Source organism: Amblyraja radiata, chromosome 33 (assembly GCF_010909765.2).
Source record: "Amblyraja radiata isolate CabotCenter1 chromosome 33, sAmbRad1.1.pri, whole genome shotgun sequence".
In the NCBI taxonomy this organism is placed as follows: Eukaryota; Metazoa; Chordata; class Chondrichthyes; order Rajiformes; family Rajidae; genus Amblyraja; species Amblyraja radiata.
This window is the reverse complement of record NC_045988.1, coordinates 19,591,530-19,618,817: the sequence shown is the minus strand read 5'-3', so window position 1 is coordinate 19,618,817 and position 27,288 is coordinate 19,591,530. Positions and strand designations below refer to the sequence as shown.

The following is a 27,288-nucleotide window of genomic DNA, read 5'->3' as shown; positions in this document are numbered from 1 at the left end:
GCCCGGTGGGGAATCGCCTCAGCGCAGAGGGAGAAGGGGAGGGAAGAGACTGCAGCCCTAAGATTTTTGCCTCCACCACAGTGAGGAGGTGCTTGGAGGATACACTGTGGTGGATGTTAATTTGTGTTTGTTGTTGTTTATTATTGTATGATTGTATGTATGGCTGCAGGCACGAAATTTCGTTCAGACCGTAAGGTCTGAATGACAATAAAGAAATTCAATTCATGACTCTATGGCACTATGTTGCTGGGTAGTCGCATTTCAAACTCTTTGGGTTGGGAACAGTGCTCTGGAACAGACTGTCACAATGCAGGAGAGACATGGATAAGGTCAACCTTCAGCTTCCTTTGTTCATGTGACACCAATCCCAGGCTGTCCAGTCTCTCCATATAACTCAAGTGCTCCTGTCGCAGCAACATCCTTGTCAAACCCTCTCACACTTAATCACATCCTTCCTACAAGGTTTCAAGGTCAGTTTATTGTCACATGTACCAATTAAGGTACAGTGAAATTCAGATTGCCATAGTCATACAGATAAAAAGCAACAAGACACCCAAACATTTTTTTAACAAGAATATCCACCACAGTGACTCCTCCACATTCCTCACTGTGATGGAAGGCAAAAAATTTTAAATCTCTCCCCTTCTTTGCTCTCCTGCGGTCGGGGCACTCGAACCTACCGTTGTCGGGGCACTCGAACCTACCGTTGTCGGGGCGATCTTGACTCCCACAACCGGCGGTCGAGCCCTCGGCATCGGGGCGATCAAGCTCCCGTATCGGGGGGAACCTCAGTTCCTCGTGCCAGGCGATCGGACCCCGGGTCGAGGCTGGTCGAACCTCCTGCGGCTTGGAGTTTCCCGACATCAGTCTCTACCCGAGACTGCGAGCTCCTCGATCTTGAAATGCGTAGGCCGCGGTTTGAGCGTTATCACTGGAACTACACGCCACACTCCAGTTGCAGTGTCACCAACATCCCTTGCAGTTGCAACATGACAGCACAACTCCTGTACTCGAGTGAGCCAAAAACATTTTTTTGTAGACTTTCAAGAATCAAGATTCAATTTAATTGTCACATGTATCAATTAAGGTACAGTGAAATTTGAGTTACCGTACAGCCATAATAAGTAAAAAGAAAAAATACACACAGCACATAAAATAATGTTTAACATAAACATCCACCACAGTGGAATCAACATTCCCACTGTGATGGAAGGCAATAAAGTTCAGTCATCTTCCTCCTTTGTTCACCTGTGGTGGTCGGGGCCTTTGAAGGGGGCCGTTGCCGGCAGTCCGCTGTTCAAGCTCTCTTGTCGGGTTGATCGAAACTCCAGGACAGATTGGATTACTCCGCGGCATGGAGCTCCCGAGTCGGCCGCTTCTCACCGAAGACCGCTGCGTCACGGTGTTAAAGTCTACAGGCCTCGCGGTCGGAGCTCCCACACTGGCGATCCTTGGCAAAGGATCCCAGGCTCTGCGATGGTAAGTCTCGCGCCGCACCCGCGGCTTGGAGCTCCGGGCCGGTCTCCAGGAAAGGCCGCACCACTCCATGTTGTAGGCCACAGGGGAAGACGGAGACGGAAAAAATGACGGTAAACACAATTAATAAACACGCGTACCACATGGCCAGAGAAGAAAATAAAGATGTTTCGCTTTTTAGAGGAGCTGGTGCATTATACCATCACAAATAAAGCAATAGTGTTCAGAAATGTTTGTTTTCTAAATTGGCAGTTACAGCCCTGTCTAATACGTTTGGAGTAATTTTGGGGTTCCCTATCCAGCAGTTTATATTATTGATCAGTAATACATTTGTAGTGTGACTGTGAACACAATATATCTTTTTGAGTCTTTTGCCTGCATATTTTCTGAAGGGGCGGTGTTCTGAATGAGTTTAAAAAGTCACTCAAGGTTGAATTTCTTATGGCAAGGAAAAACTACAGATTACTTGTGATTTTTCTGGGTCATTGCTGAGGCAACATCAATGGAAATTTTGAAGTTATGGAAATCATATAAATCTGTTTGACAGAATAAACTGAAGTAATACTTGTTGAAATTGCCGCAGCCTTGTGTAAATCAAGAAAGCTAGATTATTAAAATGTTTTTGTATTTGATATTGAAAAGTATTACAGCTCAAATATCCAAGCAATAAGGATTCAATCCTTTTTATGAAAATAATATTTTCTAATCCAGGCACCAATCAAAATGAGAACATGTCTTTGATCCATTGCAGTGACATTTATGCTGCTTCTTATTCCTTCATGACTGTACAAATGTATTTCTTTTAACTGTTATAGGGGAGAGTTATAGGAAATCATGTAATTATTTTATGAGTTTTCAATGCAAATTGAACTTAAAATGCCAGCTGTCAATAATTCAATTACTTTTCAGTGTTGTTTTCAACTATCAGTATTAATCAGACCAACTTGCATATCAATTATACATGGGCTAAATGTCTTCATGAATCACAATTTTCCATTAGAAGCATCTATAGGGTCTTGGGATCATTGATAATGCAATGCAGAATTGGAGGAAGAGCACCATGCATTGATCCCACACCTATTAATTGGAGAAATGCTTCATCAGAAGATATTTTATACCATGCACATTACTTAACATTCACCTCAGTGAAAGATGAATTAAGGAGTGGTGTGGAAATCAAATGTCACTGTGCCTGCTTGGTTTTGTCGGTAACAGTACATCCGATACTAAAGGTTCGATACACTTTTATGTAATTGTTAACTCCCTGCACTTGTAGCTGGTAAATACAAGGAGAAAAATCTCAACTTTTAGTGTCAAACCTTTTAGCTGAAATCCCTCTCTCCTGCAGCCATTCCAGTAATTCTATCTCTCTAAATTCTTTCTCTCTCGAGACTTTAAAAGCTACAATTTTCCACAAAACGTATGGTTGGCATTACAAAATACATTGCCAACAGAGATTTATCAGTGTAATGAAGCACAAAGCAATTTTCTTATCAGTGAGTTTTTTTCAGGTAGAAAATTTCAAAACCTTTATATAGAACAGGCCATAATGAATCAAACTGATAGCCAAACAATGGATAAATTCAAGAAACATTATCCTCCACAAAACAATCTCTTTCCATGCATAACTTTGGTGAACTTTAGAGTTTAACTTTAGATTTCAGAGATACAGCACAGAAACAGGCCCTTCGGCCCACCGTCCATGCTGACCAATGATAATACTGTACACTAGCACCATCCTACAATAGGGACAATTTATAATTTCTACCAAAACCATTACATGTGAGCAAATTTGGGCCCTATATCTGAGGGAGGATGTGCTTGTTCTGGAGAGGGTCCAGAGGAGGTTTACAAGAATGATCCTAGGAATGAGTGGGTTAGCATATGATGAGCACTTGACAGCACAGGGCCTCTACTCGCTGGAGTTTAGAAGGTTAAGGGGGGACCTCATTGAAACTTACAGAATAATGCAAGGCATAGTTTGAGTGGATATGGAAATGATATTCCCGCTGGTGGGAGAGTCTAGGACCAGAGGTCATAGCCTCAGAATTAAAGGGTGCCTTTTCAGAAAGGAGGTGATGAGGAACTCCTTTAGTCACAAGGTAGTTAATCTGTGAAACTCATTGCCACAGAGGTCTATGGAAGCCAAGTCAGTGGAAAGGCAAAGATAGACAAATTCTCGATTAGAACGGTGTCAATGGTTATGGGGAGAAGGCAGGAAAATGGGATTGGGAGGCAGAGAACAGCCACGATTGAATGGCGGAGTAGATTCGATGGGCCAAATGGCCTAATTCTACTTCTATAACTTGTGAACTTGTGAACCTACAAACCTGCAGATCTTTGGAGTGTGGGAGGAAACAGGAGCCCCTGGAGAAAACCCATGCAGTCACAGGGCGAACGTGCAAACTCCATAAGACAGTACCCATAGTCAGGATCGAACCCAGGTCTCTGGCTCTCTAAGGCAGCAACTCTACCGCTGCGCCACTATGCCGCCCCAACCATAGAGGCAACCTTGCTTAATGATGGAACACATATGTGAAGCATGAGGGTAAGGAATGAGCGTTGAATATTATGGTGATATTTAGAAGGGTAATGAAGAGTCGAAAATGTTAACCTTCATGAACCTCTTAAAGTGGCCAGATTAGGTTTAAGAGAGGAGATTCTAGATAACTGGTGGCTCAGAATTCAGTGGTGGAGCAAGAGATGTTGATGCATGGGGTCGAGTTGGAGAATGTGATGAGTGGGGTTAGTAGGAGATAGGTGGGGGGTTAATAACAATAGGATTGAAAAACAGCTTCAACACAAATATAACAAAGATATACTGAAGATAATGTTTCATGAAGCCCACAATGGCTAACAAAGACAAGGGTGCTGGCAAAGGATATTCAGCACACATGATGTACAGTAAGCAGCATGTGTTCAGCAGGCTTCATTCTGAGAACAGCATGGAAACAGGCACATCGGCCCACCGTGTCCATGCCAACCATTGACTAGTTCAATGTTATGCCACTTTCAAATCCACCCCCTACACACTAGTGGCAATTTTACAGAGGCCAATTAACCTACAAACCTGCGCATCGTTGGGATGAGGGAGGAAACCGGAGCACCCAGAGGAAACCCATGCAGATCACAGGGTGAGCGTGCAAACTCCACGCCGGCAGCAGCCAAGGTCAGGATTGAACCCAGGTCTCTGGCGATATGAGGCAGCAGCTCTACCAGCTACGGCACTGTGGTTGAATTTAAATTTACAAAATGGAGACACAAGGACTACAGCATGCTACAGAAATTGAGCAAAACACAAAGTGCTGGAAGAACCCAACAGATCAGACAGTATAGGTGGGGGGGAATGGACAGACGGTGTTTTGGGACCCTTCTTCGGATGGAAGGGTTCCAATCTGAAACATTGCCTGTCCATTCCCTCCACAGGTGCAGGCTGATCTGTTGAGTTCCTCCAGCACTTTGTATTTTCTGTAGTTTGCTAGATGAAAACAGCTGAGGCAATTTTATACTTCAGATTTTTGTCCAATACAAACTAGATTCTGAATCCTCAAACTCAACTGATGAAGGAATATAAGTCTGTGTTCCATCATTAATTTGGTGAACCTTACTTCAAACATGTATTGAGATTTGTTTTTGAGAAGTATAATGCGTCTTGTTCCTTGGACCTACTGTCTGCTAATTGGTTTGGTTCATTCAACTGCCCTGCCCCTCACAGCAGATTGGAGTAGCCTGAGACTTGCCCACAGTCATTTGGGATAAAAACTGTTTGGTCCCTCTTTCTAACATTAAGAATGCAGTTTGGCTGTTTCATGGACAAACTGCAGATGCTGATTTACAAAATAAAAACACAAAACTTCACCTATTCATGTTGACCAGAGATACTACCTGACCTGCTGAGTTACACCAAAAGGTTTGTCTGTTCATTGTGTTCTTCTTGTTCATGATCGCAGAATTGTATTAGTTGTGTTCAGGGCTAATGTGCATTTTGTCGAGGTTGCCTAATTAACTAGTGCTTGCATTATTTCAGCAGAAAACTAAAATATTTTAACGCTAATGAGCTCTAAAACAACTCCTGCTGTAGTTTTTTTTTTCTTAATGAGCTGTTCAGCATAAATTGTCCTCTTGATCTACAAGCAGGATGCGTTTCCAGCACTAAATCTTCACTAATTTATTATGTGTAACAATTTAAACTATCTGATAGAAGGAACTGCAGATGCTAGAATCTTGAATCAAACACGGGGTGGGAGATTGCAACCTTCATGTGGTCCGCCCTGTTTCGACGAATGCTATCAACCTGGTGTGCACAATCAAATAAGATCAAATAGAACAAGTTGTCCTACAACTTTAGGCTGTGCACGCCATACGCAAGAAGAAGAAGAGTCAAACACAAAGTGCTGGAGTAACTCAGCGGGTCAGGCAGCATCTGTGGAGAACATGTCCACCAGATTGTATTTTAACCTAAAATGATCTAATCTTTGTATTAACAAGGGGTGGGACTAAGGGGGGTCACCTCATGAAAATAAAACATTGTTTGTTTTCAGCATTTAACAGTTTGTCATTGGTATCTTAGGCAAAGTAGGACTTGCAGTTAGAGAAATGCTCCCTCAGAACTTTTGGTCTAAAACATTCCAACGAGGAGCAACAAATAGAGGTTCCACCACAGTGCCAATCATAGCAATTCAACTGTTCATTGATCGGATCGTCCTAACTAATAATGGTTCATCTTTGAAGCCGATCTGACCATGTGGTGAGCTAATATGAGGATATGACCTCTTATAAGCTCGACGATGAGATGCTTTAGACAACTCGCCCACATCTAGTTGAGGGCAAGTGGAGTTTTGTGAATACATAGACTGGCCGATTTTGTGTGCATCTTTGAGAAGTAGCAGATATTGCTCAGCCATGATCGCCTGATTTCAGATGCTGGATAATCTGACTATCTTATCTGCCTTACGTTTATGTTTACTTATCTCTTGTGCTGCTGCAAGTAAGAATTTCATTGTTCTGTTTCGTGACTTTACTTTAGAGATACAGCGCGGAAACAGGCCCTTCGGTTAACCGAGTCCACAGTAACCAGCAATCACCCTGTACGCTAGCATTATCCTACACACGACGAACAATTTAGAATTTTACCAAAACCAATGAACCTACAAACCTGTAGTTCTATGGAGTGTGGGAGGAAACCGGAGCACCTGGACAAAACCCGTGCAGTCAAGGGGAGAATGTGCATTTGGCGCATCGAGTCTACTCTGCCATTCAATCATGACTGATCTATCTTTACCTCTCAACCACATTCTCCAGACTTTTCCCCATAACCCTTGACACCCTTATCAATCAAGTATCTGTCAATCTTTGCCTTAAAAGTACCCAATGACTTGGCCTCCACAGTTTTCTTTTTTTTTTCTTTTTTCAAATTTTTTTAAAATTCAATTATTAAAAATAATATTTACACTACAATAAAACAAGCCAGAACCCACCACCATAATACAATGCAAACATGTAATAAACTACTATACAACTATGATACAATCCTTATTGAGGATACATTCAACACCCTGCGGAGCCCAGCGGTCCCGGAACTCCCTCAGGGTGCCCGCAGACAGGGCGTATTCCCTTTCTAATCCCACCCGGGCACGGACGTAACCCCGGAAAAGGGGCAGGCAGCTGGCTCGGGTAGAGCCCTCCACCGTCTGGCGCCGTGACTCGCGGATGGCCAGCTTGGCCAGGCCCAGGAGCAACCCAACCAGGACAACTTCAGCCCTACCCTCTCCCCTACGCACAGGGTGTCCAAAGATGAGGATGGTGGGTGAAAAATGCAGCCAGAAGGCAAGGAGCAGCCCCTTTTGGCCTCCACAGTTGGGTGTGGCAATGAATTCCATGGATTCACCACCTTCTAATATATTCTTCTTCATCTCCTTTCTAAAGTACTTCCTTTTATTCTGAGGCTATACACTCTAGTTCTAGACTCTCCCACTAGTGGAAACATCCTCCATACATCCAGGCATTTCACAATGTGGTAAGTTTCAAAGAAGTTCCCCCTCATCCTTTTAAACTCCAGCGGGTACAGGCCCAGTGCTGTCAAACGCTCATCATATATTAACCCAGTCACCCTCTGTGATTTACTGGTTATCCTAATTTGTATCTCAGAATTTTAAAAGAGCTTCTATTGTCTTTTGCAGATGTGCTCTCACAAAAAGTACGGCTGGAGATGCCAAGCACCAAACGGGTCTCCATTGGCGATAGAGTTGTCTTAACCAGTCTGATTATCACTGCCTCGTCAGATATGAACGTCACGTTTGTCAGTTGGAGGAAAGAGAAGAGCAGAACGGTAAGTTAACAGAGGTTCAAGTGATATCATAGCAACAAAAATTGAATGTCTAAACTGAGGTGACTTCATCCATTTGGAATTTAAGTCTCCAATTATTCAGCAACAAATGGCTGCGTTTGCTTCTTCTTCTTATCGAGCCCACACACAAGATTAGAAGTTGTTCAGCCAGAGCTGAACACACTTCTCGTCATCTGCACAATGGTGCCTGTCTTGCGCTTCTTGTGCATGGTGGTGGATAGATTGATGGAAACAGGGCCGTGACATGAATGCTCTTTCCTTGACCCGAGTCTTTGCTAGGCCACAGTTATCGATTCCAGCTTCCAATTTCCGTTTTACTATTAGAAGGTAATACGTTGAAACATATGCTGAAGTGGATTCTGACAGTAATCCAGATATCAAGATTTCCAAATGTCTATATTTGTGTGGTTTGCTCTTGGAATGGGTTTGGTGTATATGAGAAATTTAGTTTAGCTTGGAGCTACAGTGTGGAAACAGGCCCTTCGGCCCACCGAGTCCCCGCCCACCAGCGATCCCTGTACACGAACACTGTCCTACACACTAGGGACAATTTACAATTTTACCAAGCCAATTAGCCTACAAACCTGTACGTCTTTCAGAGTGTGGGAGGAAACCCACACGGGTCATGGAGAGAACATACAAACTCCGTACAGGCAGCACCAATAGTTAGGATCAAAACTGGGTCTCTGGTGCTGTAATGCAGCAACTTTATCGCTGTGTCTCTATGGCTGCCCTAATGTTGATGAACGGTGAAGAGAAAATCTAATCTAAGCTACATTAGAAATGGCACAAGAAAGACCACAAATAAGTGAGTAACTGGGCAGCAAAGTGATGCAGCAGGTAAGACTGCAGTTGTAGAGCACCAGAGATTCAGCCTGGATTCTGACATCCAATGCAACCTTGTGATGTTTGTGACCGCAGAAATATCTCCTGGGTGGGAGAGGTTGGTGGCTGGGGGTGAAGTTGGGGGGCGAGAAGGAAGAGAGACCATTGTGACTATATTGAATCCTTTCGGTGCCCTTTACATGGTGACTCTTTGCATACATGTGTATTTTATGCAAAACAAAGAATGTCACAGTACCAAGTACATGTGACAATAAAATATCAATCAGTCAAGTGGAGCTGGTGGTTGCCAGGGGATCCTTTGCCTCATCATGGTGGGGTTGTCCAGTGTGAGAATGATCCTAACTCTGTCTCATTTACATTTGTGTTGTAATGTTGCTGCAGTTATGACTTTGCTCTGCACTGGGTGAAGTTAGCTAATCCAGTAGCAAGATCAAGTATGCGGGGGTATAGTAAAACCGATCCCTGCACCCACTGCACCTGAAGTTTCAGTCGGCTCACATGTCCCTCAGTGGGTTTTCTCCGGGTGCTCCGGTTTCCTCCCACACTCCAAAGATGTGCAGGTTTGTAGGTTAGTTGTAAATTGTGCCTGGTGTGTAGGATGGTGCTAGTGTATGAGGTGATCACTGGCTGGCACGGACTCGGTGGGTCGAAGGGCCTGTTTCTGCACTGCATCCGTAAAGTCTAAACCCTCAGGAGAATTGATCTGAGAATTGAGTCTTTAAATGTCTCTTTACATTATTCCCAATCATTTAAAAGATGAGTACAGTTCTACATCAGTAGTTATTTGCAAATTTGCTTAGTACATTTCTGTTAGTGTTAAAGAATGTACAGATTTAGTTTGATTGTTTTAGTCAGCATGCTGCTAACTTTCCTTTTCTAAGGTGTCTTATGTTTCTTCTTCCCAGATGTTAATTTACCAGGACAACAGAATTATAGCAACGTCTGACTATCGTAACCGTGTTGGTTTCCTGCATTCGAAGCTAAACAGAGATGTGTCTATATATATCAACAACACCACTTTAGCTGATACAGCTCTCTATACTTGCATGATAATTACTACAAATCCTGATGGCGTTCAAGAGAAAACAACCAATCTGTCCGTGCTGAGTATGTACAGTCTGCTCTTATTATTACAAACCTCTGTATAAGGGTTTCCGTCATAGCATCCAGCGCCTCCCCATGGTAATCAGACAGTACTGTCTCTTTCAGGACACAGGCTGCGAGTTACACTGCGGGAGGTCACTGACATTGACTTCAACATGACAGCTTTTGTTTAGTTTAGAGATACAGCGTGGAAACAGGCCCTTCGGCCCAACCAATCCATGCCGACCAGCGATCACCCCGCACACAAGCACTATCCTACACACTAGGGAAAATTTACAATCTTTACCAAAGCCACACGTACAAATGTTTGTACAGCTGGCATATGTACAAACCTGTACGTCTTTGGCATGCGGGTGGAAACCAGAGCATCCGGGGAAAACGTACAAACTACACACAGAGAGCACCCGTCAGCACAGCGTTAGGACGAAGCCCAGGCCTCTGGCGCTGTGAGGCAGCAACTTAACAGCTGCACCACCATGCTGCCCCTTAGCACAATTATACTCTATTTATCGATGTATCAAACACCATTTAATTTGCAGTAACAACAATATTTTTTTAGCTGATAAAAAGAACATTGCATTTGTATAAAATTCCTTTCATGGAATGATTGGATCGAATCCCTTACTCGGTTGTAGCGGACATTCAGCAATTATAGATACCGTTCCTGCCCCATGGTCTGTTATAATGAGGGTTATCTGCATAACAATCTGCTCCCTCTGGCTCCAATCTGATTTAATGACTACAATTCCCAGGATGCTCTGCACCAGTGGGACTTGGCTAGGGGGTGCACATGTGCTGAGAAAAAGGTGAGAGTGGCAGGTTTCTTGGCAGGACAGACACGATGTGGGGTGCCTGAGAATAATATATCAGGATTGCTTGAGTGGATTCCTTAGTTTTAAGGCAATGATGCCCTGCTCTTCATTACGGAGACTCCCTCTGTCATTGTTCGGTTCGGTGTAGGATAATATACTGTGATGCTAGATCATACTGCTAAAAGTACGGTAGAATGCAAATATCCAAACGTATCGTCACCATCTGTCACCACACTGGCAAAGGGCGCATGGTAAAGCCAAGACAAATTCCCATACAAGTCTTGAACCCAGCCTGACTTGGAGATTTGTCATCACTCTCTGAATCCTGAAATACTCATGAGCACCATGGGAGAGCCTCATTCCAATGGGCTGCAGTTTCCAGGAGCAAATAGTGAAGGGGAACACATTCTGGCCTTCCCTACAACACCACAATCTGAGCAGTAGAGTTGCTACCTTACAGTCCCAGATCCTGACTACAGGTTCGATCCTGTCTTTGTGTGCTTGTCTGTACGGAATTTGTACGTTCTCCTCGTGACCTGTGTGGGTTTTCTCCGAGATCCTCCCACACTCCAAAGACGTACAGGTTTGTAGGTTAATTGGCTTGGGATAAATTTATTAATGTAAAATTGTCCCATGTAGTGTTAATGTGCGGGGATCGCTGGTCGGTGCGGACTCGGTGGGTCGAAGGTCCTGTTTCCGTGCTGTATATCTAAACTAAACCACAAACTGTAAATGAATTAAAAAGAAACATTTATTTTGTCCAGAGATTCTTATGTTTGAAAAATAGATTCACTCTGAGTATTGTAGCAATTGCAATATGCTCCACATGTTCTAAGCATCTGTCTCATTTTATTTTGTATTCCTCTTCCCCTCAAAACAGTTCCACCCTCAACACCAAAATGCTACATGTACGGGACTCAGTTTATTGGGCATAACGTGACTCTGACCTGCCGCTCGACACGGGGAAAACCAGTCCCCACCTATACCTGGCAACGCAATACCCCCAAGCCGCAGTTTTTTAACTTCCCAGCCCACAGTGAGTATGGAAACTAAAGTGCTTTCATTGATTTATGTAATCTCTCGCTGAATTCTCATGAATAAACACGATGAATCATAAAGATTTCATACCGTGCACCAGAGACTACATTTCCAACACGCTTCTTGTCTGTAGACTGTTTAAGGTGTCCTGATGTTGGGATAAGCAGGATATGTGCATTGAGAGAGTCATAGAGTCATACAGCGTTGAAAGAGGACCTTCAGCCCAACTTGCTCACGCTGATCAAGATGCCCCCATCTGCACTCCCAGCTCACTAGGCCTTCCTCCCTCACACTCTGTCCAAGCTCATGGGTAACTTTCTCTCACCCAGCCAGAGGCTCCTCATGGTGTCTCCCTTCTACACCTGGAGTTCCCTGGGTCTCACTCGCCTGTATTCTCCAAGGTCCCTTTGTCTCTCTTTCTCTTACTCTCCCCTTCAACTTCTGAGGTCTCTCTTTACTCCCCCCCTCCCCCGTTCCCCAGGCCTCTCTCTTTCCTTCTCTTCCCCATGTTCCGCAGGACTCTTTCCTACTTGTTTTGTTGGACCAAACACTACTCCCTCTGGCTTGATATACTTTGGTGACCCATTTTTGACATTGCCAGGGATGGTGACCTCCCAGTTTAAAAATCTCTGATATAACTGGATCATTAATCTCAAAAAGAGACTTGCATGATGTATTTGCATGTTGGCCTCCATGGAATAGAGGGATAGAAATGTATTGTCTATCAGTGACTATGATAACTCCTCTGAAGTTAATGGAATTGAAATTCTCTAGATGTTCAAGTTCAAGTTCACATTGATTGCCACATGCACCAATTAAGGTACAGTGGAATTAGACTTACCATGTGGCCATACAATCAAAAGGGCATAATAGACAATAGAATACAACTTGAACATCCACCACAGTGGCATCAACATTCTTCAAGGCAATAACGTTCAGTCACTCCTCCTCCTTTGTTCATCTGTGGTCGGGGCCATGAACCCTCCACAGTCGCCGCTACGGACAGCCCGATGTATAGACCCTCTCGTCGGGATGCTCGAAACTCCGACTTCGGGACGGACGGACACTCCGGGGCTTGGAGGTCCTGAATCGGCCTGAAATGTGAGCGCACGCAGACACAGGCACACTTGTACACACAAACACATACACGTACACACACGTGTACACACACACATCCTACTCTTTCCACATAATCCCTTTATTTTTTTAAATCTCTTTAACTCTTTATCCACTTTCTTTTCCTTTTTTCAAAGTTACAATTGAACCAGTGAATTTCCTCATCAGAACTTAAAAGTGGTTAACAAAAAGTTCTTCATGTTTTTAAATCCTTTTACATTCACCGTATCCATTTCTTCTGGTTACTCATACTTTGGCAACTGAAAACATCTCAATTTGTGGGCTGTCAAAACCATTTCTTGGCTCGAAATTGATTGCACAAGGTTATAATTTAATATGCTAGATAATTCCATTTCTGTGAATAAAATATTAAACGGATTGAAAATTTAGCATGAAGATTTGTGACTGGTTCTGGGTTTCTTCGTGTGTCTGAAGATATACAATGGTATCTAAGATTGTGCATCTCGCACTGAATGCTGCTCTAAGATTTTCATCAGATTATCATCACATCAGTTTGAAGAAGGGTATCGACCCGTAACGTCACCCATTCCTCTCCAGAGATGCTGCCTGTCCCGCTGAGTTACTCCAGCATTTTGTGTCTCTCTTTGGTTTAAACCAGCATCTGCAGTTCCTTCTTACGCACTAAGATTTCCATTGTTGGCTTGGGTAATCGACATCAACTGAGTCCCTTGCATTGAACCAGGTTTTCAACGCATCTGTGAAGACTGAAAGACACAAGGGAATTTCATGGAGCAGATCCAGGCAACGGGAACTGGGAACTTGACTTGGACAGGCTCTCTCCAATTCTTTTACTTACTGATTCTCCTCCTGATTTACCACTATCTCCCCCACGACCCCATATCACCCAAAACCAAAGTACAGGTAGTATCAACTCCAAGAGCTAGGATCTTGACACGAAACGTCACCCATTCCTTCACTCCAGAGATGCTGCCAGATATTAACCCAGATATGAACCAGTACCAAGGTGTGGGAATATTTATATATGCATGAAACAAGAAAGTTAATCTCCAGGTGTTCAAACAGGATTTTGTGCTGAGCAGCAACACTGAAAGTGACTGATTTTGTAGCCAGAATACAAACAGGGTTCATTGTTTATGTTGAGATCTTGCTTTGATGGTCCAGGCACCTGACCCAACCATTGCAAAGCTAAATATAAAATGGGAGATTATTTTCAGGAATTATTAGGATCAGGAATTTTATTGATTGGAGCAACTGAAAATATTTTTGGAATCCTCTGAATGGCAAAGATTTTAGGATGTTCCCGATGTTGGTGGAATCCAGAACCAGGGGTCACACAGTTTAAGAATAAGGGGTAGGCCATTTAGGACCGAGATGAGGAAAACCTTTTACACCCAGAGAGTTGTGAATCTGTGGAATTCTCTGCCACAGAAAGCAGTGGAGGCCAATTCACTGGATGTTTTCAAGAGGGAGTTAATGTAGATTTAGCTCTTAGGGTTAAAGGAATCAAGGGATATGGGGAGAAAGCAGGAACAGGTACTGATTTTAGATGATCAACCATGATTATATTGAATGGTGGCGCTAGCTCGAAAGGCCCAATGGCCTATTCCTGTTTCTAAGCACATTTAAATAGAAAATTAAAAAAAAAATGAAATAAGGACAGAAAATATTGGAAACATTTTGCAGGGCAACACAGTAGCGCAGTGGTACAGTTGCTGCTTTACAGCGCCAGAGACTCAGGTTTGATCCTAACTACACGTGCTGTCTGTACTGATTTAGCATGTTCTTGTGACCGCACAGGTTTTCTCTGTATACTCCGGTTTCCTCCCACATCCAAAAAACTTACAGGTTCGTAGGTAATTGGCTTCTGTAAATTCTAAATTGTCCCTGCTACGTAAGAGTGTGCTAGTGGACGGGGTAATCGCTGGTTGACGCGGACTCGGTGGGCCGAAGGGCCTCTTTCCGCATTGAATCTCTAAAGTAAAGTCTAAAGTCAGGCAGAAAACCAGAGTTTCAGGTCAAAAACCTCATCATTATTGCGGCAGAGAAAGTGAGTTTTAATTTGCAGAGAAGGGAGGGGAGGGATGTAAAGGTGAATATCCGTGCTGGTTCAGGGCCAGGGTGACTGTCAGGATGGGTTGCTGATAAGACAGTCAGAAGTTGAGAAGGAAATATGATGAGCATACATCACCATCAGCTCTTACAAGATCATCATTTCAAGATATCTTGCCCATTTAATAGTCCCAGGTCTTGCCAGAGAATGTTTTGGTATTCGGATGGTGCGTAATCAGGTTATATTGAAGAAGGGTCATATCCCTGGACCTGAATAGGAATACTTCACTTCAAGGCAAACATTCATATCATGGATAAACACAGAATGCTGGAGTTACTCAGCAGGACAGGCAGCATGTTTGGAGAGAAGGAATGGGTTCATCATGGGCTTTAACTAAGTGGAAAATGAAAAAGAGCATATTTTCTGATCTAATTCTAGTGGGTATGAATGAAAAGGCACTTGGGATGTATTTGTGACTTTATCCAGCAGGTTGCCGACCTTTGAGTCTTAATTGCATTTTGACTTTCTTAATATAATGTTTATTTTCTAGACTCTCAAATGGGAACTCTGATACTGAGGAACCTCACCAAGGAGATGTCTGGATTATACATTTGCAGGTCCATAAATTCAATAGGGAATGCATCATGCTCAATACAGATGGATGTGACAACTTGTAAGTACAGCAGTGTATTTGGGCCGTTCCTCGATTGTAATCATGCATTGACTTTCCGCTGACTGGTTAGCATGCAACAAAGCTTTTCACTGTACCTCGTTACACGTGACAATAAACTAAACTGATGCATTTTGTTGATCCAAGTCAACTGATGTTAGTGATCAATTCTGTGGACATATTTTATGCTCTCTCTAGTTGTGTAACCCATTCATTCATGCACTGAGTATTTATTACCGAACAGACTTTTAAATAATGTTATCATCATTGTAGTGGCAGATTATTATATCGTTCAAGGAATTTTTCCTCTAGCCACTATGATTTAAGACAGGGGTGAGGAGATAGCCTCGTTACGCATGCGAGCTCTCCACGAGACATTCAAAGCCGTCCAGTGATAAATCTTCAAAACAAAGTCTCTTAATTAATAGTTTCTATATGGTCGTAGTAAAAACAGTGAGATATTAATCCAAACGTCTTCTTGTTTAAGTACATTTTGATCTTACTCGTAGTCAAACTCGTACATGGTTGAAAGCTGTGCCTTCCCCACGCTTCTCCAAAACTAAAAACTAAAACTACTGGTGCATCTGCGCGAGAATCCCAGACTCAAACACGCCTACGTAATAAATCCCACCCACATAATTACAGGTAGATAACATTTAAAGGTAACTGGTTATAGTTATAACATACTCAATGGCTACTACAATCATGATTGTTATCGTCCCCAAGCCATGCCTGACCCCAAAATATATCTCCCAAATTCCGAATGTCTTTAAAGCAAGACTGGGTAATGCAATGCTGTGGGCCTGTATTTGCTGGAGTTTGGAAGGATGAGGGGAGACTCATTGAAACTTAATGAACAGTGAAAGGCCTGGATAGAGTGGATGTGGAAAGGATGTTTGCACTAGGTGGAGTGTCTAGGACTAGAGGACACAGCCTCAGAATAAAAGGACGTATCATTAGAAAGGAGATGAAGAGGGATTTATTTAGTCAGAATGTGGCGAATCTCTGGAATCCATTGCCACAAACGGCTGTGGAGGCCAATTCATTAGGTATTTTTGAAATGGAAGTTGACAGGTTCTTGATTAGTAAGAGTGTCAAAGGTTAAGGGGAGAAAGCAAGAGAATGGGTCTGGGAGGGAAAATAGAGGCTTTTGGCCTAATTCTGCCCCTAAGTCTTATGAAGGAATCTGAAGGCTTTGGAATAGAATTCTAGCCATCACAGCAGGGATTAGGGATGTACTTCTACCTCACCCTTAGTCCTTCTCACCTCCCACAGCTCTCCCAGGATGAGAGGTTACAGTATAAGGAACGGAAATGCTGCACCTGACAGCGTTGGCTAGCATGCTCAATCGGAAATGTGAAGATTCATTGAATAACATTGCAGATAGTCATTTGCAGGTTTCTTATACCCAAAGAAGCCTCGAGTACAAATCCAATTTTCAACAGATGAAATGTGTAGGAAGGAACTGCAGATGCTGGTTTAAACTGAAGATAGACACAAAATGTTGGAGTAACTCAGTCGGACAGGCAGCATCTCTGGAGAGAAGGGATGGGTGCCTTTTCAGATCGTGCCCATTCTTCAAACATCTGAAGATGTGTCTCGACCGAAAACATCATCCATTACCTCTCCAGAGATGCTGCCTGACCCGCTGAATTACTCCAGCATTTTGGGTCCAATTTTCAGCATCTTGTTAAAACTCCTGTATTTCTTGTTTTTCTTTGCGATTTGAGTACCCGTCACGAAGGAATGATTCATCTTCAATTTGTTTCCACTTTCCACAGCAAATAAAGCAGGATTCTTCGCTGGGGCTATTATTGGGGCATTCTTGGGGATATGTTTGCTGGTCGCTATCATTGCCTTCTTCTGCATCTATCAAAGGAAAAGAAAATTTGAAAAGGAGGAGGATCTGGCTAATGAGCTAAAGTAAGTATCCAAGTTTCCATGAAGTTTGTGGAGTTTAGTTTAGGTTAGTTTCAGAGATACCACATTGAAACAGGCCCTTTGGGCCACCAAGTCCATGCCGACCAGCGATCCCCGAACTCTACGTCTATCCTACATACTAGGGATAATTTACAGAAGCCAATTTACCTACAAACCTGCACATCTTTGGGATGTGGGATGAAACCGGAGCACCCAGGGAAAACCCATGCGGACACAAGGAGAACATACAAACTCCATGCAGACAACACCCGTAGTCAGGATCGAACCTGGGTCACTGGCACTGTAAAGCAGCAACTCTACTGTTGCGCCACTGTGCTGCCGCATTTGATGCGTTGGATCACAGCATATAGGCACAGTTACATACTGTATCTATATACATGAACCAGAAACAGCGTTTGTCACTTCAATAAGCAATTCCCTTGAATACAACAGCAGTTTTGTTGATGTCACCTATAGAGCTAATAACATCTTAAGTCATCACTGTGAGATCAAACAAGCAGCAATTTTTCTGGGTTGGGGAATGTAGGAAGGGCTCGTGAGAACAATTTGGTAGTGACAGTAAAAAGAAAACAGGAAGCAAATATGTTTGGCTACTTAATTTTCAATTATGGAGGATTGGAGAACTCAACACCGATTATAGTCCTTTGAAACATCTGTTGACCCACTCATAACTGCCTGTCACATTTATTTCTACACACTAGAGCTTGCCATACACTTTAACCTTACTGATTTCCTACTACAGGTGCACAGCCTTTTATCCGAAAGCCTTGGGACCAGACACTTTTCGTAATTCAGAATTTGTCGGTCTTCGGAATGGAAATTTTTTAGCGTAGTTTTAATGGCTGGCTCAGTGGTAGAGTGCTCGGCTCATATCCGCAAGGTCGCGAGTTTGCGCCTTGATCCTGGCAGTTACTCGATCGCGAGTTTGAGTCTTCAATGTCGTTTTTTCTTGCAGAATAAATGTTTGTATGAAATGCAGTGTAGGAGAGGTGTACTGACTGTGTGGGCAGAACTTTGGAAGTGATTGCCCACCAGTCTAAAAAGCCGATGTGTCTCCCTGTCCCTGGGATAGCAGGGGGCGATCAAACAGCACAATACCCCCTCCCCCTCCAACTCCAGAGGAATCCGCTCCCCGATGGGCCGCTACCAAAGATCATAGAGGAGCTCCTCTATGATCTTTGGCCGCTACGGCGACAAGTGGCAGTTCGCCCACAGCCCGAGCTGCGCCCCCTCATCCGCCACCCCAAGAACAAGACGTACCTTGCACACCATCAGCTTCTGCCCCTACATGTTCCTCTGGAGTTGGAGCGGGGCTGGGCTGGAGTTGCTGCTGGCTGTGGGTCTCTGGGATCTCCGTGCTTGCAGTGGGCCTGGGGGTCGGTGGGCGGCGGTGGGAGCTGTGGACCTACGGACCTACCTCCGTGGAGCTAGCCAGCTTCGGAGCGTGGAGAGCTGCGGCGGCGACCTGCTGCGACCCGACTCCGGTGGATGGTGACACCGGGAGCTCGCGGGTCCCCGGTGGGAGACTGCTTTGCGGGGCACCGGCAACGGCGACTTCTCCAGCCCGAATTACGGGGTTGAGAGTGACCTGGAGGGGGGCCTTACAACGCCCGGCGCGGCTGTAAATTGCCGCGGACTTGCTAGAGCCCGCCGGGGGCTCCAACATCAAGACCGGGGCAGGGCCCATCGCCCGGCGTGGCTTTGAGTGGCCGCTCCCCGATGGGGCCCCTACGACGCCCCGAGCTGCGCCCCGTCATCCGCAACCCAGGTTCCTCTGTAGTTGGAGCGGGGCTGGGCTGCTGTGGGTCTCTGGGATCTCCGTGCTTGCGGTGGGCCTGGTGGTCGGTGTCCAATTGGTCCTGACGTCTCCGGTGACTAGCACAGTCCTGCTGCAATCGCCGACGTGAAGACAGTGCAAAGCCCCCGCGACGGTGCAATGGGCGGGGAGCTGGAGAGGGGAGCGAAGGGGTCACACACATGGCCGGGAAGCAGAGGGGCGTAGGTGGGGTGAAACTGAAGGGAGCGACAATCTGCACGGTGTATCGTGAGTCTACCGTGGGAACTTTTTAACTCAGCGGGCAGGCAGCAGCAGATTGTCAATTATTAACCCTCCCGCGCAATATACCCTCACCTTCTCTTTTATGAATGGGGATTTAGTTCCCCTTTCTTCGAGGACCGACCGGAGGTTCCGCTGTCACCTCTGCGGGCCGCCCTCGGTGAACGTTTTCAAGGACCTTTCTTCAAGGACCGAAAAAATGGCCGCTATTCGGAGGTTTTCGTTATTTGGATCTTCGGATAAAAGGTTGTGCACCTGTAATAACTTCTTGGTTACAGTAAAACATTCACCCAAGATTTATTTAACTTTCTGCAAAAATGTTGTGATTTTAACTCATTCGACCCATTCGATACATATGTCTCATAGCGTTATTTCACCAGCCATTCCCACAACCTCATGAGAGTAAAACAAGGGTCAGTTTTCTGGTGGAAAAATATGTTAGATTAAAACAACCAAGGGATATTTACAGAGAGTACAAAGAACGTTGTTTCACATATGAGCAAAAAAGTAAGATGCGAGTCCCAGAGATCATAAGACATAATGGAAGTTTTGTATAGGATGCTATACTTTCTCACCTTGCTCCATCCTGTTAACATATTACACATTATTAATACACATTATAGTCAACGTTTGCGTTGATGAGCTAAACGTGATGAGCTAAAACAATTTAAAGCAATGATCCTCTCTGTCCCTACTTGGATTGTTGTAAATTGCACTGATTTTAACGCTTGTTTTATTCAAAGAGAGGATTCTCAGGCACCAGTGGGAAACGTATGGATGAAGAATGGGAGCTCTGACATCATCTCCAAAAATGGCACCCTGTCTTCAGTGAATAGCACAATGCGCGCCTACAAGCCGTATCCCGCCAAGCCACCGTCGGACACTGCGTCAACTATCACCGCAATGAACGTCAGTCGCGCCGGAAGTGGCAAACGTCCAAAAAGTGCCCAAAGACCAGCTACTGCACCGACTGTCAACACTCACCACTCTAGTCCTTCCCCCAAGTGGCAGAACGGAGCCCGGCAGCAGACACCGGAACAGGAGCCCACGTTGCCCCCAATGTCCTCATCAAATCTTGCCAGGATGGGGGCGGTGCCAGTCATGGTGCCAGCTCAGAGTAAATTCGGATCACTGGTGTAGGGGCACCTTGGCAGTACCATGGCACGAGATTCTCCAGTGATTTTCCTCATGTTACCAAACAATAGGCTTCGGATGCAACCTATTCATGGTTGCAGTACAACATTGTTTACAATTACCTGAAGTCTCGTAAACCTCGTTTTAAAACATTTTACAGCTAGAAATCTAAAGAAGCCAGAAGTAAAACATTTAGTGGATTGATGAGCTGAGAACTATTTCTACCTTGGTATCCCACTAACATTTCAAACATACTACTTTCTCCAGACTGAATCCTTATAATCCTAGCTCTACTTCTGGTTGTTCTCATCTTGACACCAAACTAACGTTCCTCAAGCACTTCAATTCAACATATGGCTTGTTTTAAAGGTTATCCATTCAATTTTAGTTATACCCATAAAAAGTACTGAGAATCACACTTGCTAATCCCCACTGAAGAGGAATTCAGACATGACTACTGACTCACATCACAATGTATCATTTTTCTGGGCAGTTTACATTTTCTTCTTTGTAGCTTTTATCCCCCAGCTCTATAATATGAGATAACAGCATGACAACATAATCTAATGCTTTTGTCAGCATCACTTCACCTTTTAGGTTGAATCATCCTTGCATACAGAAGATTATGATGATCAGATCAAAGCAATTAAAATAAAATAATTGAGGACCCAACAGTACAGAAAAAGCAAACACTATTTCCTTCAGCAGAAATTGATACCAAAGCAATGTAATCACAACACTGGAGCCAAATGAATATGCTCTCTAACTCACGAGAGTGTATGAATTATGAAATTACCTCACTCAGAAGGCTGGACAATAAATGCAATTGATCTTGTGGTAGATTTTTGTTGCACGGTCAAGTAGGGGGCAGATCGAACTGAGCACCAGAGCCCCCTGAGAGTTGAATGAGCTACTGTTCTCACTCATGATGTTTGCCATTCGTACGCGGGGAGTAGGCTGCATCAATTACAGTTGGCTGCCAACAGAGAGAAATGCAAACTTGGAGAATTGGTGCATGAGAGGGAACAAAGGACATTGACATCAGTACGGGAAAGACTTGGAATGAAGGGGATCATTGGTTATGCTTCATCTTGTGCTATGACTGCCATGTTGATCCAATTACATTTTCATAAACGTTTTCAGCTTCCCTATACTACACGTCGACACAAGGAACTGCTGTTGCTGGAATCTTACGTAAAATACAAAGTGCTGGAGTAACTCAGTGGGGTCAGGCAGCGTCTCAGGAGGTCATGGATAGGTGACATTTTGGGTCGGGAAAGTTCCACAGATCATCCGTATGTTGGAGACAAATCAATAAGCTCTTTAATACACGAGTGTGTATTAATCATGAAATGCCTCACTCTAACGTGAAGAAGGATCCTAACCTTTCTAGATGATGCCTGACCTACTTAGTTACTCCAGTACCTTGTGTTCCCTGTGGTAAATGCTAGAACTATATTATCTGGTATAAGCAGAGTGCATCCTGAGGACATACAAGAGCTGGAAAGCTGGAATGTCTGCAGAGCTGCTGTTGCCAGGACTCGAGGGCCTGAGCTATAGGAGAGGCTGATGAGGAGTGATCATCTAGAGATGTACAAAATCATAAGAGGAATAGATAGGGTAAATGTATACAATCTTTTACCCAGAGTGGGGGAATCAAGAACCAGAGGACATAGGTTTAAGACAAGGGGGGGGGGAGATTTAATAGCAACCTGAGGGGCATCTTTTTTACACAACGGGCGGTAGGTATAAGGAACGAGCTGCCAGGGGAGGTAGATGCGGCAGGTACTATCATAACATTTAAGAAACATTTGGACAGGTGCATGGATAGGATAGGTTTACCGGGATAAGGGCCAAATGCAGCTAGGTGGAACTCTTGTAGATGGGGCATGTTGGTCGGCATGGACAAGTTGGGCTGAAGGGCCTGTCTCTCTGACTCTAAGAGGCCAGTTTTCCTAGCATCACAAAGTATTCCGAGATGTTTGGAATAGCAGATTGTTTATCTGCCATTATTCATGAAATGCAGTGACAAACAGTTAAAGATATAACAGACAATTCTCCATGTGTTTTCCAGTGGTACAATTGGCAAGATATTAAACACCATCCATGAATGAACCAAGAAATAGATAGGAGGGAGAAAACAAAACTTGAGAGTACACTAATTAGCAATGAAATGGGCTCGTTCATAAAAAGAAAGTGATTAACACAAGCTAGCATGAATAAGGCAGAGGCAGAGGCAGTAAACATTATAATAAGGGATAAAGAAATGGCAGAAAGATTAAAACAAATATTTTGCATTCATTTTAACTGTAGAAGACGTAGAAGATATATAGTGTGGGGGAATCATAAGTTTGACAAGGCTGAGCAATAAAAGATAATACATTTAAGAAATAAATATATTCCAGGAATTAATCATAATTAAACCCAACAAACAAACATGACTTACATCAAGGGTTTTAAGTACACAGAGAGCAGATGCATTCATTTTACTTCACCATAATTCCCCAGAGTCTTAATTGGCTCTCATGAATTGGAAGACAGCAAATATTCAAGAAAAGATGGAAAGCAAAAATGGGGAATTATAAACCATCGACATCAATGTGGAGTAAATAGCAATACCAGAAAGCATTATTAGGATGAGTAAAGGAGCACTTAGGAAATCAATGTTATTATTCGGAATCAACGCAATATTTTGAAAAGGTAATTGTGTTCCCCAAATCTATTCATTCTTTGAGGAAGAAACTAGCAAGGTACATTAAGTAGATTTTCAGAACGTACTTTGTTAATGTGCCAATAATTGGTTACTACACAATACTCATGGGATCCAGGTAACAAATAAACATGAAGAAGCAAGGAACAGCAAATGCTAGTTAACCAAGGAAAGACAAAATCTTGTGCTGGATTAACTGAGCGGCACGGTGGCGCAGTGGTAGAGCTGCTGCCTTACAGCACTTGCAGCACTGGGGACCTGGGTTCGATTCTGACTACGCCTGCTGTCTGTACAGAGTATGTATGTTCTCCCCGTGACCGTGTGGGTTTTCTCCGAGATCTTCGGTTTCCTCCCGCACACCAAGGTTTGGTAGGTTGATTGGCATGGTATAAGTGTCAATTGGCGCTAGTGTGTGTAGGATAGCGTTAATGCTATACAATACAATACAATACCTTTTATTTGTCATTTGAACCTCACATGAGGTTCAAACGAAATTTGGTTTCTGCAGCCATACAAAAAAAGAACCAAGACACACACCAACACAATTCAATTCACATAAACATCCATCACAGTGAGTCCTCCTCACTGTGATGGAAGGCAAAACTTAAACATATCTCTCCCCTGCACTCCCCTCTCCCCCCCGTGTCAGAGTCAAAGACAGAGTCAAAGCCCCCGGCGGGCGATGTTAAATGTCCCGCAGCCATTAAAGCCACGCCGGGTGATGCAAGGCCACGCACCGGGTCTTGGTGTTGGAGCCCCGGCGGGCTCTTGGTGTTGGAGCCCCGGCGGGCGCTCACAAAGTCTCGCGGCCATTCCAAGCCGCGCGGGGCGGTGATGTAGGCCCCGCTCCAGGTAATCTTTAACCTTGCGAATCGGGCGGGAGAAGTCGCCGTTGCAGAAGCCCCGAAAAGCGGTCTCCCACCAGCGGTCTCCCTTTGGTGGGCCGAAGGGCCTGTTTCCGCGCTGAATCTCTAAATTAAACTAAACTAAATCTGATCAGTCTGAAGAAGGGTCTTGACCCGAAAGGTCACCCATTCCTTCTCTCCAGAGATCCTGCCTGAGTTACTCCAGCATTTTGTGTCTATACACTAAACTAAACTCAGCAGGTCAGGCGACATCTCTAGAGAACATGGATGTTGGGTTGGGACCTTTCTTCATAATGCATGTATAAACATGGATTGGTTAAGAATAAGGGTAAAAGGGTAATTTAAAATAGAGCAATGTGAAAGTAGCTGATTTCCTCATAGATCGATCCTTGAGCCTAAACCAGACAGAATAATTAAGTGAAACCAACTATAATACTGTATAGAAGGTAGAAAGTAACTGGAGTAACTCAGTGGGACAGGCAGCATCTCTGGAGAGAAGGAATGGGTGACGAAAGATGCTGCCTGTCCCGCTGAGTTACTCCAGCTTTTTGTGTCTATCTTCGATTTAAACCAGCATCTGCAGTTCTTTCCTACACATATAATATAGAAGGTTTGTACATGATACAAGGCTAGTTGGGTAAATAAACGTTGTTGAGATTAGTAAGTATTGTGGTTTCAGATCCATTTTGAATCCTTTACCTGAAGCATAAAACTTGAAGGTGTCACAAGCAATTAGGAAGGCAAATAGTATACAGGAGTTTCCTTATGTTCCTGAAACTCGATCATAAGTCAATACTGACACACAAAACCCTGTCCGCACTACTCCCACTTATATTGCTGGGACCCACCTCCCTTGCAATAGATAATAATGCCCTGCTCACATTGTTTCTGGTGCTGCCTCCTCTTCTTATGAAGCAGGTTTTTTTTTTACACACCAAAACATCACCTATTCCTTTTCAACAATGCAAGGCACATGTTAACTGAAGAGTTTAGCTTAAGGATAGTCTTGGGGTAAGGGGCTGGACATTTGAGGCTTGGGTGAGTGGACATCTTTTCACAGAGTTTCACATATCATCAGTCTGAAGAAGGGTCTCGACCCAAAACGTCACCCATTCCTTCTATCCAGAGATGCTGCCTGTTCTGCTGAGTTGCTCCAGCATTTTGTGTCTACCTTCAATTTAAACCAGCATCTGCAGTTCTTTCCTACTCCTTCATATATCATCCGTCTCACCCTGTTGTGTGGATAAGGTGCCCTAATGTCATAAGGAGAACTTAATGGAGGTGCATGGAAAGCCCCAGAAATGCCTTGACCAGATTGTAAAGATAGACACAAAGTTGGAGTAACTCAGCAGGTCAGGAAGCATCTCTGGAGAAAAAGGATGGGTGAGAGTTTGGATCGGGACACCGGTTTTGTTTGTTGAGCCACTCCCTTTGATCTTTGCTGTGGACATTTTCATTAGATTCTAGAAAGGGCTAATTTGATGGGAGCAAATAGTCAAACTGCCTATTCCCTGAGAGCATGCTGCTTCTCTTTATGCCAGAGCTATATGATCAGATATTTTGGCTTTATCAGTCGATTATTTGTTTAATTTGAGACCCCCAAATTTAGTACACCTTTCACCTACATAGATACATGGAAAATAGGTGCAGGAGTAGGCCATTTGGCCCTTCGAGCCATTCAATGTGATCATGGCTGATCATCCACAATCAGTACCCCGTTCCTGCCTTCTCCCCATATCCCTTGATTCTGCTAGCCCTAAGATCTCTATCTAACTCTCTTTTGAATGCATCCAGTGAATCGGCCTCCGCTGCCTTCTGAGGCAGTGAATTCCACAAATTTACAACTCTTTGGGTGAAAATGTTTTTCCTCATCTGTGCTACTCTCTTTTTACTCACCCCCACCCCACCTCCCCACCACCACATGGACAGGTCCTTGACATCAAACAGAAGGCAGGGTGAAGGCACTTACAAATAAATGGTGATCAACGATGCACCAGGGAGATGATGATCATGAAGAATATTGCTATTAGCTTAATGTTGCTGCTTCTCAGTGTTGATCAAAAACAAGTATCAGTTGATGCCCAAAGCTACCAACCTGACAGAAGCCTTCCAGACTTGTATGCTTGTGGTTATTACCAAAATGCAATAAAACTTAAGGTGCCAATCCTACAACATACCATTTCCATGATTTCCATTGGAGAAAGCTTGGACATTTAAGGAACATTGCCAAGTTGATGTTCTGATAATGACCAGATAATATATAGAGTGATATGGTCATCACTTTACATCTCCTCAGTTCTTCTTGTCGATATGGATCTGAGCTCCAACTAAACTTAAGGGCGGCACGGTGGCGCAGCGGTAGAACTGCAGACCCAAGTTCGATCCTGACTATGGGTGCTGTCTGTAAGTAGTTTGTATGTTCTCCCCGTGACCCCGTGGGTTTTTCTCCGAGATCTTCGGATTCTTCCCACACTCCAAAGACGGACATGTTTGTAGGTTAATTGGCTTGGTGTATGTGCAAACTGTCCCTAGTGTGTGTAGGATAGTGTGAATGTGCGGGGATCGCTGGTTGGTGGCTTGAAGGGCCTGTTGCGTTGCTGTATCTCTAAACTACACTAAACAAAGAAGCATCATAAAATACATTTAAGTCTGAAAATTGTTTATTACTTAGCATTGTGTTTTACATGCTATCTGATTAGTCTTCTTAAAATGTGACTTTATTTTGAATCAACATGGATATTCCCATTTCTCCTGGGGTCCGACATTGTCTTAAACTTTTTTGTAGCCTTTTCAGTTTAAAAGAAAAGGAAATTTATTAAAGCCATGGGTCAGGGTTCAGTAGAATCTAACACATAGGAATTATTTACATTAGTTTATCTGCAGTTGATCAAAACTGGATGGAGGTCCACATTGTAAACTGCACACAATGTGTTGGAATTATTTGCCTGGGTGTGGCTTGAATTGAGTTATTGTTGTGTAGAAATGTCCAATACATTAGTTGTGGATGACAAACACTTCGCCATTCACGAACGGATAGCATCAAAGCACGGGATTTTGTTGAGGGCAGGTCATTCTCACTGTACAATGAGATTATGTTGAGTAATTATTTGCTGAAAGCCATTCAGATGCCTCATATTTAAT

The 27,288-nt window shown here is 43.8% G+C and overlaps 1 protein-coding gene across 2 annotated transcripts in view; it reads left to right on the top strand.

Annotated features, from left to right (window-relative positions):
• The window catches only part of esam (endothelial cell adhesion molecule), a 95,063-nt gene extending 73,845 nt beyond the window's left edge, over positions 1–21,218 (top strand). The window contains exons 1-7 of one of the 2 annotated variants that reach the window (XM_033049635.1): positions 1,260–1,479; positions 7,656–7,804; positions 9,574–9,775; positions 11,465–11,620; positions 15,321–15,443; positions 17,222–17,363; positions 20,181–21,218. In XM_033049635.1, the coding sequence (XP_032905526.1) occupies positions 7,685–7,804; positions 9,574–9,775; positions 11,465–11,620; positions 15,321–15,443; positions 17,222–17,363; positions 20,181–20,577 (1,140 nt within the window). In that variant the 5' untranslated portion in view covers positions 1,260–1,479; positions 7,656–7,684 and the 3' untranslated portion in view covers positions 20,578–21,218. Of the gene's footprint in view, positions 1–1,259; positions 1,480–7,655; positions 7,805–9,573; positions 9,776–11,464; positions 11,621–15,320; positions 15,444–17,221; positions 17,364–20,180 lie in introns of those variants that run through there. The other variant, XM_033049634.1, reaches the window with a different exon arrangement.
• The last annotated feature ends 6,070 nt before the right edge of the window (positions 21,219–27,288 follow it).